This window comes from Sarcophilus harrisii, chromosome 5, assembly GCF_902635505.1.
Source record: "Sarcophilus harrisii chromosome 5, mSarHar1.11, whole genome shotgun sequence".
NCBI lineage: Eukaryota > Metazoa > Chordata > Mammalia > Dasyuromorphia > Dasyuridae > Sarcophilus > Sarcophilus harrisii.
The window spans coordinates 10,130,020-10,144,698 of record NC_045430.1 but is presented as its reverse complement, the minus strand read 5'-3'; the positions used below and the strand labels follow the sequence as shown (position 1 = coordinate 10,144,698).

The following is a 14,679-nucleotide window of genomic DNA, read 5'->3' as shown; positions in this document are numbered from 1 at the left end:
CCCATGTCTCCTTGTTTAGTGAAATCTTGTCCAAAGTGAGCTGGGTAAGGGGTCTATGGGCTATGGAGTCGTAATGCATAGGCAAAGATCTCTGGCCTTCGCCATGAGGCAGAGGACCAAAGCCTTCTGTTCTTCCTAGGAGTGCTTAGCTGGACCTCTCTGACTCCAATAGCAGGATCTCAGCTCAGTGCTCATGATTCGCTGCTTGTGTTGAGGCCCTTTTGTCTGTCTCTGTGTCAGCAGGGCCCTGGAATGCCTGCCATGTGACTTTTACACTAATCCCCCCTTGCAGGGATAACCTCCCATTGATACCTCTTAAATGTGGGTGCCAAAAGGCCCCTTCATTTCTTGGCCTGACTAGGAAGTATAATTAACAGAAGCCACAGAATCAGTCAGTGTTTGGGTCCTTATCTTTTTTCCATTTGGGTCTCACTTGAACACTTTTCCGCCTTTCCATCTGCAGGGCCTTTATTACAATCCCCTGTTACCTCTCACCTTTTGAGCAACGGTCTCTTAATCCCTTCCTTCTGCAGTCTGTTCTGCACACAGCTGGTAAAGTGCCGGTCATGGGAGTCCCCACCTCCGGAAATCTCTACTCCCTATGGCCCCAGGCTAAAATACAAAGGTCTCAGCTCTGGGTTTTCACAGCCCGGCTCCAGCCAACCTTGCCAGGCTTATCAGTCCAGTCAGTCCAACTTGTTTGTTCTTTCCCTAAATAGGAACTGTTTCCCATCCCTGTGCCTTTTCAGAGCTGTCCTTCAAAACAGATGTCTTATTTCCCTTTTACCCTGTCTCTTAAAGGGCTCTCACCTGCCAGGAATGGTTCCAGGTCTCAGTAGTGAGTGTTCTCTCTCTCCTCCTCCAATTGTCCTGCGAACATGCATTTGTATGAACTTCATTTCCCCGATAGGACGTCACCCTTGAGGGATGGTACCTTCTCATTTGGCCTTTCTATCGCATTCAGCACAGCTGCCCTGTACACGCTAGAGGTATCATCAGCGCTTAGTGTGTACTTTAGATTGAATGTGTTGATGCTGGCAGAGGACCTGCCTCTTCCTTTCTGAATCTCCCAAGATCACTTCCCTGACCAGAACTATTGCTTCATCCTCAGTTACCTTTATTTCTCAAGCCTTAGAAAAGAAACCCTCACCTTGGAGGTTCTTTTCAGGCACTAGAAGGTTCTGTCAGGGCACTAGAATGAAAGTAAAGCCCATGATGAGCTTGGTACCCCCCACATCTTAGATATCTGGTACCCAAAATTAACCTCCCCACTCCTCAGGGATTCTGGGATCATATGGATTAGAGTCCATTCCAAGGGCTTGACCTTAAACAGTCCATTTCTCTCTTGGGTCCATTGCCATGCTAAATTCATCCAGGAAAGTCTTTACTATAATGGTGTGTCCATGTTTGTTCTTGTTCAGTTGTTTTTAGTTGTGTCTTATTCCTCATGACTTGGCTTTTGGGTTCTCTTTTTCCATTTTATTTACAGATGAGGAAACTGAGGCAAACTGGGTAAAGTGGCTTGTCCAGAATCACACAGCTAGTAAGAGACTGACACTATATTTAACTAAGAAAGATGAGGTCTTTCTGACTCCTGGCCCAGCATTCTGTGCCACCTAGCTGTCCGGCGTCCATCTTTAGGCTGTCCCAAATATGGATGGCAGGGTTCCCACATCCTGCACAGGCCAGATACGCAGCCAGAGCCCTAAAATTCATGCAGATTCAGGACAGAGGTGGACAGAGCAGTCGTGGCATTGTATCAGTTCACACTGCTCATGAAAGGCTAGGGCTGAGCTGCTAGAAGGCATGGGGGTGGGAGGGAGGCAGCCAGTGGATGTAAATGGGCCAGTCTTGCAACCCCACTTGTAGCCAGACTGACAGACAGCAACAGCCTTCAAGGACACACCTGTGTCTGCTGTGTAAGCCAGGACTTGAGAGTCACCCAGTGCCATTTATACCAGTTGGGAACCCTTCTGAGACTTTTCCAACAAATAATCATTCGGCCTCTTCTTGAAGACCTCCAGGGATGGGGAACTCAGTAACGTTAGCTATCTGAACATTTCTCACAATGGAGGAGACATTATCCTTTTTTTGCTTGACCCCAGAGGGTTGGAATGAGAGGGCCAAATGGGGTGAAAGGGGGAGTCGCAGAGAGAGGCAGGTTTAGGCTTTCTCAAACGGAAAATTGCTAGATCTGAAATTATCCGCACTAATACCACATTTGTCAGGTAGCCCATTCCCCTGTCAGCCATAGCTGTGCTCCTTCTCCAGATGTTCTTGACATTTGGGTGGGTCTATGTCCACATCTCTGTGGAAATATCTGATACCTACCCAGTTACCAGGCTTTCCCAATCCTGTGCTTGATATGTCTCCCTGAGTGGCCCCTTCAGACTCTGATGCAGTGGAAGTCGGAATGGAGCATGCTGGGAAGTGGGTGTATATTTTGCTTTAGAGACCTTTCTTTTTCCAAGGGAATATCTCCTATACTGATGGTGCAGAGGTGAAAGGTCAGACTCTGTTGTCCCCAGATTTAGAATGTTCTCTCTTTTCCTGAATCTCCAGACTTGGCACAGATCTCCAAGGTCCTGCGTGAATCTAACTAGAACTCTCCTCCACAGCACACTCAATAAAGGGTCATCCAACCTTTGCTTGAAGACCATAGGGCAGAAATCCGAGGCTCATCAGCCCTAAAGTCTGGATCTGGAAGAGACCATTACCTAGTCCAGTCCATTCATTTTACAAATGAGAAAACTGAGGCCCAGGGAAGTTTAAATGACTGATTCTAAGGGTACTGATACTCAAATGTGGGTTCTTCTCACCTTCCAAGGGAGAATGTGACATTTCAATTGTTCAGTTTTTCCTTATATGGAGCTAAAATCTCTCTCTGTAATTTTTTTGCCTTTACTGCCAAGAAGATGTCTAGGCCTTTCCTTGTATGCCAAAAGGCCCTCAAATCCTCGAAGAAGGCTCAACTACCCCCCCCCATATCTTCTCTCAACTAAATCCTCCTTGGTTTACAGAATATTTTCTTCCTGTAAGCCCCCCGTAACGAGTGCCAACATTCTCCCTGTTTTACAGGCCCGGGGGTGTCTGGGGGTTTGCTCAAAGTCACAGCGCTCCTGTTAGAGTCTGGGTCTCTGTGCGCCAGGTCCCAAAATCCCGGGGGGGGCCTTTCTCAAGGCACATGTGAGCTCTAGCCTCTGCGACTCGGCTTGTTTGTAGGGCTCTCCAACATCCTTCACCGCAGTCTGCCCCACATAAACTTAGGAAGCTCTGAGATCCTTTGGTTCCTCTCTGACTCTCTGTTTGTGGACGAAGCCACTCGTCAACGCCAGTACTGCTTCCTCCTCCTCCTCTACTTTGCTTATATCCACGAAGACAGGTAAGCTCAGAGCCAGGTACAGTCTAGGCCCTTGAGGGAAGGCGGCCCGAAGGCAGGAGCTACATCAGAGGGCTGAACTCCAGCCTGGTAGTTCCCTAACTGCTGCTTATGGGAGATTGTGGGCCCAAGGGATTGACGGGAGTAAGACCTTCTATCTGAGTAGCAGGGAACCTCGGGGGGGATCTGATGACCTGGGGGCTGAGGAAAGGGCCCCTTTCTCATCCATCGGTTTTGTTCTCCTGCTGTGTGGCCATCGCTGGCCACAGCCTTGTGCCTTGTCTGAGGCCGTGGGCTCATGGTACAGAAGCACTGGGGGATGTCCTCTGGGCCCTGCCAGCAGCAGGTTCTGGATCTTCCTTTTCTCATGAGCATGCCCCTGTCCAAAGTGGGAGCCCCCAGGAGTCAGTGGCCACAGGCCACGAGAGCTTGGCAGGCCCCGGGCAAAAGCCCAGGCCAGCGGCTCTCACCGACTCTGCTTTTGTCACAGGTTCCTTCCTGAGGGAGAGTTATTCTCAGCCGTGAAGAGCTTCCTGCTGTCCATCCAGGACCAGGGCGAGTGTCCTCCTCCTGCAGCAGTTTTCCGAGCAGCCCTTTATCTCCTCGTGATCTGTCAGGACAAAGGGGAGCCTTTGGAGAAGGTACTGATGGTCTTTGGTTTATGCAGAGCCCTGAGCTGCTTACCTTGCCTCTACAGGGCAAAGTCCCCCAAAGATGGGAAAAGATCAGCCATTTCTGACTGCCAAGGGCGCCTGTCCCTTACATTCAAAATGATCCTTGGGAAGAATGGGGGGCAAAGAGATGTCAGGCAGAGGGAGCCACTAGGGGAAGCTTTCTGTCTCCCTGGAAAGAGCTGGAAATGCCAGCTTACTATCATTGTTCATTTCCTACCTTCCCGTGCCAGAGGTCTTGACAGCCATGGCAGTCATCAGTGGGGCTCAAAGGAGCCTCGTTGACTGAGCTGCCTTTTCAGCCTTGCTCTGAGGGCTTCTCCAGGCCCTGCTCTGGCCCCCAAAGGCGTGACTCTCGGGGAGGTGGATGATCTGCAGGCGTGATTTGTGCTACTACATCCCAGGTTCCACCACTAGTGCATCACAGCCCCAGAGACAAAGAGCAGAAAGGGCGCTCAGAAGTCCAGGGTGCAACCCCTTGTGTTACAGTGGAGGAAACCAGCCAGGAGGGGGTCCCCAGGGGCTGCTAGAGAGGAACTGGAGCCGGGATTCTCCGAGTCCAAACCCAGTAAAGGGCCTAATTCTTGTCACAACTTGTTCCCCTGCAAAGGGTAAAATTCCATTCGTGATCAGTTAGGGAACACTGATGAAACACCTGTAGTGTCCCAGGCACTCTGCTGAGTCCTGGGGATATAAAGAATCGTGGGGAAAGCTCCTGCCCTCGAGGAGCTCCCAGTCACCACAGACAAGCTCAGGAGGGGAGATGCTGGAAATCAGCACCAGAGGGAAGGCGCGAGAATAGGGGAGCTTGGGAAGGTTCCCCCGAGAAGTGGGGCTTGAGCTAGTGCTCAAAGGAGAGGGAGGGAGGGGGGAGAGCACGTCTGGCAGGGGCCACAGCCAGGAAACATGCCTGGAGAGAAGTCTTGGGCAAGGAGGCCGGTGTCACTGAATCCTAGCGTATGGGCGGATGGAGCAAGACTGGAAGGGCAGGAAGGGCCGGATCCGGAGAGCTCTGTGTGCCAAAGAGAAGGCTTCGTGGTCCGTCCCGACAGCACACAGAGGCCTGATGTGTCAGGGGGAGCTGAACGGGCAGTGGTTTGAGACAGGGAGACCCAGCGGGCATGAGGTGATGAGGACCTGCCGGGGGGGACGGCAGGGTCCGGGAAGAGAAAAGATGGGCAGCTCTTGGCAAATGGTCAGGGATCCAGGATGACCCCAAGGTGGTGGACCTGAATGTCTGGGAGCAGGAGGGTGCCTGTCGGGGGGAAAGTTCCATGCCAGACAGGGAGTTTAAGCTGCACATCCATTTGGAGATACCCAGTAGGCAGCTGGAGAGGGCAGAGAAGTTAGGGCTCCTGTAACAAAAATGAGAGTCATTAGCACAGAGGCTGTAATTATAGCCACAGGAGCTGAGATCACCAAGGGAAGTAGAATGAAGGAAAGAGAGAGGAGAAGGGCAGAGTCCTAGGGGACACTTGGGGAATGGGTAGGGTCCGGATAAGACCATTCAAAGCAGACTGAGGGCCTGGGGTTGGAAGGCAAGGCAGGAGTGGGGTGTGGGGCCACAGGGGATTGAATTAGAAGAGGTGATCTCAAAGCTTGTGGTTGTGGCAGTGGTGCCCTGCTGGGGCACGGCACAGTGTCTCCCTTACAAGGGGCTGCTGCTTATTTTTAGCTCCATCCTGTGAGGGTCCTTTGTGGGCACAGTGGCCAGAGGAAGCCTCCCGCTCCTCTACGTGTGGGGGTGCTGGGGACACTCACTGATTGGGCGGGAGAACTTCCCTGCGTGTCAGACCCCTCCATCAGCTCCATGGGCCTCTCCTCCAGGCTTCCCTAAGCGCCATCAGGAAGATGCTGGAGAGCATCCCGGACCTCAGGCGGGTCTACAGCCACCATCCCTGCACACTCAGGTTCTTCCTGAAGTACCCAGACTTACTGAGCAGGTTTGGCCACCGTGTGCTGGAACTTTGGCTGACCTGGGAGGACAGGGGTAACAGGGAAACCGAGGACCCGGCCTCTACCACACCTGCCAGGCCCCCAGCTCTTCCCCACAGCTGGGGCCCCCTGCTGCACATCCTGAAAAGTAGTTCCAGCGTCCTGCTCATTTTGCTGGTAGGTGACTCCCCTTTTAAGTTCTTCCTCTGCCTCCGTGGCTCTGCCCCCAGTAAGCCTGGTGAGCCACAGAATTCAGGAGTGAGAGATAGCAAACTGAGGCCCAAGGGAGGAAAGGGGCTCACCCAGGCCTGCGGAAGCTGGGAAGTGCCATGCCAGGGTGTTAACAGTATCCCAACACTGAAAAGTCCAGGCTCGTTAAAGCGGGGCAGGACTCTGCCCACCTCTTAGGAAGCAGGGATTCCCGAGGGACCAGGGTCTGAGCCACTCTCGGGCCCTATCCTGAAGTTCTTTGCCTTGTGGCCGCTGTTTCCCAGCCAGAAGAACTGAGGAGAATTTTTCTAGAAAATAGTGCTCTAGAATAAGATCGAAGTCCTGAGCTTAGGAGAGCCAGGGTGTCTGTCTGTCTGTCTGTCTCTGTCTGTCTGTCTCTCTCTGTCTCTGTCTCTCTCTCTTTATGTATGTGTGTGTGTGTCCAGCTGCCTGCTGATCACTGTTTTCTTAGGCTGGACAGACCAGTCTCTAAAAGTCCTCCAGACATCAAAGTTCTCTCTTTGGTGCAAGATAAGTTTTTTAAAAATAGCCAATCAAGCCAAACCAAACCTTCCCAGACACTTTTTTTCTCACTTCTCTCCTGGCAGCTGTACTCGACTGCTCCCCAAACACCAGCCCTACCCATCACCCAGCACACCCCTTGGAGAGGACCCTGGTATACAAGTGGGAAGGCGGGGGCATTCCGGGGCGATGGGGCACTTCTGCTCCCAACCTCAGTTCTGGTGGGATGGGACGTTTCTGTTCCCAGCAGCCCGTGCTCCTCCAGCTGCACTTACAGACCCATTGTGGGCTGGACCCTGTGAAGGTCCGCTGGCCCTGGCCCCTGCTGTCTCCTCTATCTTAGCTCCTGCTACATCCCGATTCTGCTGTTTGAGTAGGAAAGTGATAGAAGCAGAAATTGTTCTTTAAAAAAATATGTGTATGTGTGTGTGTATGTAAGTGTGTCAGTGGGTGTGCAGGGTTGGGGGGACGAGTGGGAAGCAGAGCTAAGCCTATGGTAAATCTCCCTTTGAGGTGACCATCGCCAGGACCCTCTGGAGGCCTTGCCAGGATACCCTCCCACTGATCTGGCTTCTCATGCCCTCATTTTCTCTGCATTGGCTTCAAAGCATCCCTCAGATCCCTCCTTTCCCCTCTATCCTCCCTGCTTCTGCCTTTCAACAGTCCCTCAGCCTTGTGACCACCCTATCTGGTCTTACTCTCTTGGCACAGAACTAGACCATCCCAGCATCCCCCAGGGAGCCTCTCATTTTGTCTGTGCTTCCGGCTTGGCTTCTGCTATTTTTATTATTATATTTTAATTTTTCCCTAGTTAGATGTAGAAACAAATTTTTTTATTATATATATATTCATTTTAAAACATTTTTTTTTTGTAAATTAGGAGAGAAAAATCAGAACAAAAGGGAAAAACCATGAGAGAAGAAAAAAAAAGAGCAGAAGAAAAAGGAAAAAAAAAAACTAAACATAGCATGTGTTGATTTACATTCAACTCCATAATTCTCTCTATATATTTGGGTGTTGTTTTCCATTCAAATTTTATTGGGATTGGCTTCTGCTTTTTTACTAGACCAGAACTTTCCCTGATATAGGAGACTCCAGGGAAAGAAATTCCCTTCACCAGCAGAGATCACTACCTGCCCTGAACATCTAGAAGCAAAGGCGTACCTCCCTCCCTGTCCTTCCATATTGGACAGTTTCCCCCTAAAGCTGCCTGAGAACCACATTAGCTCTTTTGGTTGCTATATCCCATTGTGGATTCCTATTGAGCTTGCAGTCCACTAAACTCCCCAAATCTTTTTCAGATTAATTGCTCTCTAGCCCCATAAAGTTGTTAAGTTTTGGCCCCGAGGTCGCCATTTTGGATCTGTTCTTTCTAGTCCAAAGAGCAATTTCCTTAGCAGAAAAGCCCGAGGGAACAGAAGGTGGGAAGGCCTGTCTTCTCTCTGAGCTGTTCCATGCACGAGCAGCCATCCCACTCCTTCTTCCATCCTCCTCCTTTTCCTGATCCAGCCCAAAGACTTCTCAGTGTTCCTTCCCAGGCCTGGTAAGTCTGACTGACACCCGGCTGGCAGCTTGTATAAATGCAGGCGATTCAGGAGGGCTGCCTTCCCAGGGGTCCTTCCCCGGAAGGAGGTCACGGTGGGAAATCCTCTGGGCAGTTCTGCTAGAGTCAAAGGTCAGCCTCAGGCTGCATGGCTCTTGCTCGACTTTCCCTTCCACCTCTTGCATCTCTTCTCCTCCTTTTTCCTGCCTCCCTAACTCTCTCCTCCATGATGATGATTATTTGCTAATAATAACTTCCTCTCCTCTTCCTCCTGCTTCTGTTCCTCCGTCTTCCTTCTCTTTCATCTCTCTCTCTCTTCCCTCCTTGTTTTTCCTCCCACATTTCCTCTCCTTCCCTCCTCCGTTATCTTCCAGATGGCACGCGTGTTTTCCCCCAAGTTGCAGTGAGTGATTTTTATCACGCCTGCTGATCTCCCCCATCTCCCTTGTGACTCGTGGCTTGTGGGTTTTGGGAGCTTTTAGCTCTGGCTATTTTTCTCAATGTGATGCAAACCGGCTGCTGGGAAGACTGATCCTGTGACCCGGGATTCAGTAGCACCATGCATCTCAGAGGGCACGGTGGCTGGCCATGTGAGGGAGCAGAGGTTAATGAGTCTCTGATCCTGCTGGTGCTCAGTGTAATTAAATAAAGCAGCTTTTGGAGTGTAAGGAGAAGGAACCCTCTTTTCCACCAGCCATGCTCCTGAAAGCTAATGGGGAGAGCCAGGGAAAGGTCCTGCCCCCAGTGCAAGAGAAGGCGCTCTGGCAAATAGCTGGGCCCCACGCCTTCTCCTCTGCTCCTATTCCCCCTTCCTCTTCAGCAACCTCTCACCGCCTTTTCCTAGAGCAGGGACCCCGGGGCCCCCAAACTGGATTTTTCAAACATTTTGATAATTGTATTTTGATATGACTGATTTTGTTTGTACTTTTCCGTATTTCCTTATATGCATTTGAAAACATTGTTCCAAAAAAGGGACACAGAAGCAGTTAAGAACTCCTACCCTATAGAGCACTGTACTGTATGGAGTCAGGCCTAGGCTTCAGGTCCTAGATCTGAGATTATCTCCTTAGGGCATTTTAAAGAGTGTCCCAGGACTCCGAACCCTGTTCTCAGATACCAAAACCATTCTCTCCTGACTCTGCTATTTTCCATGCATAACTGGGATGAAAAAGCCACCTGTGCCCCAGGACCTTCCATTTTTTGATCAGGATTTTGGGGTCTTTATCAAGCCTTTTGGGGTCATTCTCTGATTTTATTTTACCCTATGCGGATCGCCATAACTGGTTGACAATCAGTCGGTTAACAACCATGGCTTTATCAAGCACCTGCTGGGAAACCTGCTAACTGCAGAAGAGCCGAACAAGAGAATGGTTCCTACTTACAGAGAGGTTACGTTCTAATAGGGGGGAAGAGAAGAATTAGGAGACCCTCTAGTATCTCCAGCTGACCCCAATTTTTATGTCAGGCCTCAGCCACGATGTGACGCTCTCTCTGGGCCTTAGTTACTCATCCGTGAAACAGCTGAACAAAATGACCTTGAAGGTCCCTTTTGACTGTTTTATCTTCTACTGCAAGAACAAAAATATTTGTTCTTTTCTAAAGAGCTCAAAACACTTACATATTACTCCTATTTTTTCATTTAAAAACACATAAAGATATTGCCAGGATTTCCATGAGAAGAAGGACCTATTTTATTCTCAATTTACCTGAAAGGCAATCAGCACAGAGAAATGAGGTCCCTTGTTCAGAGTAGTATGGTGTGGGAAAGACACTGTATCTAGAGTCCAAAGACCTCAGTTTGAATTCTGCCTCAAAGACTTAGCGGTTGCGTGACCCCAGGCCTCTTTCCTTATCTGTGAAACGGAGAGTTTGATCCCATCTTGGTCCTAGAACCTAGTGAAATTGAAAAGACTTCTTTGACTTTAAAAGCCACGTTTGAGCCTTTGCTGATTCCCTGATTCAATCACATGAGCTCTTTCCTTTGCTCTCTTTCCTCCTCCTCCTCCTCCTCCTCAGGACCTTGTCTACACCAGTCCTATAGACGTAGCCCAAAAAGTGCTGAAAGTCCTGAGGATCTTCCTCGAGGAAAATGAAGACATTCAGGTGGGGAGCCTCCTCCGGGGACATTTCCTACAGATCCTGCAGCAGCTGCTGGTGGAGAGTGGAGTTTCCCTCCTGCAAGGTGAATTTCTATTTGTGCCAAAGACAGTGGGTCTATAGGAAGGTGTCTGGAAGCGGCAGGAGCTCCCTTCTGGGCTGCTTTTCCACCCTCACCTTCAGTTTTGTGTGTAGCCTCTGAGACACTTCCTGACTTTCACCTGAGTCCCCCTAGACCGTCTATGCCAGCCACAAGGCATCTTTGGGGCTACATTCACTGAGAACCACAAGTGGTGAGCCCCCACTGGGAGACTCACTCTTACAATCAGCCAGAGAACACCAGCAGTCCAAAATAGAGACATTTAATGAAATAATACATTAAGAAAAGTAGCAAAAAAAATTCTCCCATAAACCTGTGACTCCCTTTTCCGCAAATGCATACGCCATCAGTGGGGAGAATGACTGTGCCCAGAGATTATTTGGGGAGGACACCCACAAACAGCCAGGGTAAATGTATGCAGGAACAGCAGGGGCTCCAGGCTACTCCCAGGCTGGTCCTGCCCGGAGTGTTGTGGTCTCCCTCCCCGGCACTACTTGGTGGTCTTTCCTGATGGCTCTGGGGCCCGGGGCTGCAGGACACATGCCACAGCCGTGCTCTCTGCCTCTGCAGAGGGGCCCACATCTTTCCCCAGAAGGACTGGGCTTTCCTCTCTCAGAACTCAGGGGTTCAAGCTCCAGCTTTTTCTAGGGAGAGGCAGCTCCTTCACACTCACACTCAGACACACCCAGAAGGATCCTGGAGTTGGAAAGTTGTGTGGGACTTTCTCCTCCATGAGGACAGCCCAGTTCTGTAGGAAGTGAGCTCCTCCTAGCATCATCATACCTATTTAGGTAATTAATCTGTCCTGGAACTGATTCCTCCCCTAACCAGGAGCTTTATCTCTACTCCTTCCTCTGTCTGACTTAAGTTTAGAAAGTCCTTTGCTCCTCTGCCTCTGACCCCAGCCTCTCAGAATAGTTTTCTGGGCCTCTCAGCACAACACGTAGGGAGCTTCACAGCTCCGCTTACCTCCAGCACGTTTTGCTCTCTGAAGGAAAGCTAGAAGCACCCCCACTCCCACCCAGCCTGACCTTTTATTCCAATCCTTTGTTCCAAATTCTGGACTTTATTTTGTGTGAGTGGTTGGTGATGGGCATCCCTGGCTGGCAGTGCTACACGGCGAACATTGCCTAGGTGCAGTTAGATTTCCGTATTGCAGGTACCCTTCCTCCCTGAGCCTCAGTTCCTTCATCTGTACAGTGAAGAAGGGTTAAACTTGAGGTCCTCTCAGGTTCCTTTCTGTTTGAACCTAGGATTCTAATATTATACCCATTTTACAGAGGAAGCTGAGGCTCCATGGGTAGTCAGGGCCTTCACGGGCTCGTTATAGGGCAGGGAATCTCTCCATTGGCAAGGTCCTTTCAATGTGAAATCCATGCTAGGACGGATGCCATCTCTTGGCCCCCAGTGCCCTTGGGAACGCTTTTTCGGTTCCATTTTGTTTATTTATTTCCAGTGGGTTGTGTCTATGTGTGTTGGTGTGTATGTAGTCTTTTCTTTCTGCATGGCTGGTGCTCTGAACCCCCAGCTGGGAGAGAAAAAGAACTGTGGGGGAGCTAGAGAGAAGAGGGTGGGAGGCCTCAGGTTTCCAACCTCAGGAACAGAGAGGAGAGAATGGTCTCCAAGGACGGTGGCAAAGAAGCTTCTTCAGGCTCCCTTAGTCCGGGGGTGGGGGGTTGTGATGGGGAGAAGCTGGAAATTCCGGAATTTTTAAAGTTTAAGTCTCCAGGGAATTCTGTCCCTTGGCCTAAAATAAGACAGCTGCTTCCTCTCAAGGAATAAAGGAGGTCTGGTGCCCTGATTGGAAGGAGTGGGAATGGCTGGGCGGGCGTGGGATGAAGGACCCCAAGAGCTGGACTCTTGTTTAAGGAAGGGGGATAAGCAAGGGAGGAAGTCTTGTTTCAGTGAGCAGGGAACGAGATGGGAGTAGTCCTGGGGTGGCCAGTCTGGACAGAGCCTCGAGTTACCCCTCCAGGAGTGGGAAGCCGGGTGCCCTTGACAGCCGCTGCCTGGCCTAGGGCCTCTGCCTTTACCCTTGCTTTCCCTCCTCCCCATTTGCAGCCAGCAGTAACCTGCCCCTCTTGCTCAGCCTGCTTTTCCTGGTGCAGCCGAAGAATGAGGCCCCGAAGGAACTGGACAGCACAGACCTGAAGCTGCTTCACCAGGGTGCGGGGCCCCTTGGGGGTGGGGAGTCCTCGGAGACCTCTGGAGGAGCTGAGACCTCTTGGGGACCCCCGGAGCTCTGTATGGATTCTCATGGGGGCCCTTACTCCTGTCTGTTAGGGACAAACCCCATGGACTTCTCAGAAAAAGGCTTTTAAATGCATAAAGTAAAACACAGATTACAAAGGAAGCTTATTAAAATGGAGCTTTTAAAGTATTGAAATACAAGTGCATGGACCCCACATTGAGAAGCTGTGCAGCTGGCCGGCCTTGATGGGACTCCATGGGCTGCCCGCTGCCACGTGGGCCCCCAGGAGCCTCTCTGGTCTTTTAAGTGATTCCTGAGAGGCTCCTGCCTGTTCTCTGCCCCTACCACCTCCAGCTCCTGACCCATCCAGCCCCTTCTCCCCCCAATTCTTAGCACAGGATCCTCCCTCTGTCTCAGTGACCGTCTCTAGGCCTGCTCACTGCAGGGCTGCTCAGCCCTGGGACCAGGCGAAAACCTGTCACTGTTTGCTGGGTCAGGTGCTTTCCCCTGCATGTCTCCCCTCAGGACACCCTTTCCCATGCTCTCTTCACGTCGGCCCTCCCTGGACTGCTGCCCATAGGCCTTTGTCTAGGAGACAGCTAGGACAGGCCTGGGTCTCTCCTCCACCCGGGAAGCTGTGGAGATGTGGGGAGGGGCCCCACAGGCTGTTGTGCGAGGTCCTTCTGTTTCACAGTGAGCAACCTGTGTGGGAGGTGCAGCCTGGACAACATGGAGATGCTGCAGCCTGCCTTCAACTTCCTGTACTGGAATCTCCACCAAACCACCCCCAGCAGCCAGAAACGAGGTACTGGGATCCAGGCTGGGCTGGCCTAAGGGGAAGGGGGCAGAGGAGAGCAGCTTTGTGGGAGGCCTGCCTGAAACCGGAGCCCACCTCTCCGGGCCAGTCTGGCGGGACCTTCTGAAACATTAAGGCACATGAGCTGGGAGCCTGAGAAGTGCGGGCCACAAGGAGATGGAGACCCAGGGAAAGAGGCACTGGGCTCCAGATGCTTGCCAACGGGGGCCAGAGTTGCCCTTTGAAAATGGGCACAAGAGGGATGCAGTGCACTGAGGCCGAGGAAGCAGAAGGAGACTGTCCAGTGACTAGGGTTCCAGGTGGACTGTAGCCATGAAACACAAAGGGAGGTCTGCAGAGTTGGGCGAAGGAAGGTGGGAGTGCCTCCCTTCCTTCCTTCCTTCCTCCCTTCCTTCCTCCCTCCCTCCCTCCCTCCCTTCCTTCCTCCCTTCCTCCTTCCTCCTTCCCTCCCTCCCTCCCTCCCTCCCTTCCTCCCTTCCTTCCCTCCCTTCCTCCCTTCCCTCCTTCCCTCCCTCCCTTCCTCCCTCCCTCCCTCCCTTCCTTCCTTCCTCCTTTCCTCCTTTCCTCTCTCCCTCCCTCTTTTTCTCTCTCCCTCCCTCTTTTCCTCCCTCCCTTTTTCCCTCCCTCCCTCCCTCCCTCCCTCCCTTCCTTCCTTCCTTCCTTCCTTCCTTCCTTCCTTCCTTCCTTCCTTCCTTCCTTCCTTCCTTCTCTCTCCTTTCTCCTTCCTTCCCTCCCTTTCTCCTTCCCTCCCTCCCTTTCTCCCTTCCTCTCTTCTTCCCTCCCTTCCTCCCTTGGATATTTGCTGATTGCCTACTGTATGTTCATGCTGCCAGCTTCTCCTCTCCTCCTGACTGCTTTCCCTGGCATCTGGTGGCTGGCTGTCGTGGCCCTGCTCTCTTGTGAATGTGCTGTGCCCACCTTCTTCCCCTGCAGCGGCGGCTGTGATTCTCTCCAGCACCCCTCTCCTCACGCTGCTGCAGAAGATTCTGGGGCTCACCTGGAAGGAGCCAGCCCCTGGCCCTGTGCTCTCGGGTCCCTGCATGAAGGAGACAGCCCTCCTCTGCTCAGGCTGGCTGCTCACGGCCTCTCTCTCTGCTCAGCAGCACCTTGGAGGGTTGGAGGTGAGTCTCTTACCTCATCTCCCACCCTGACCCCCAGATTTTTTTTTTTAATTTAATAGCCTTTTATTTACAGGATATATACATGGGTAACTT

General features: G+C 51.6%; 1 protein-coding gene across 1 annotated transcript in view; it reads left to right on the top strand.

The window, feature by feature from the left end:
• Positions 1-14,679, top strand: part of MEI1 (meiotic double-stranded break formation protein 1) — a 60,108-nt gene that overhangs the window by 23,804 nt on the left and 21,625 nt on the right. Inside the window, exons 18-24 of the mRNA XM_031940686.1 lie at positions 3,223-3,382; positions 3,870-4,020; positions 5,878-6,162; positions 10,277-10,442; positions 12,519-12,623; positions 13,343-13,453; positions 14,399-14,586. Coding sequence (XP_031796546.1) covers positions 3,223-3,382; positions 3,870-4,020; positions 5,878-6,162; positions 10,277-10,442; positions 12,519-12,623; positions 13,343-13,453; positions 14,399-14,586 — 1,166 coding nt within the window. The remainder of the gene's footprint in view (positions 1-3,222; positions 3,383-3,869; positions 4,021-5,877; positions 6,163-10,276; positions 10,443-12,518; positions 12,624-13,342; positions 13,454-14,398; positions 14,587-14,679) is intronic.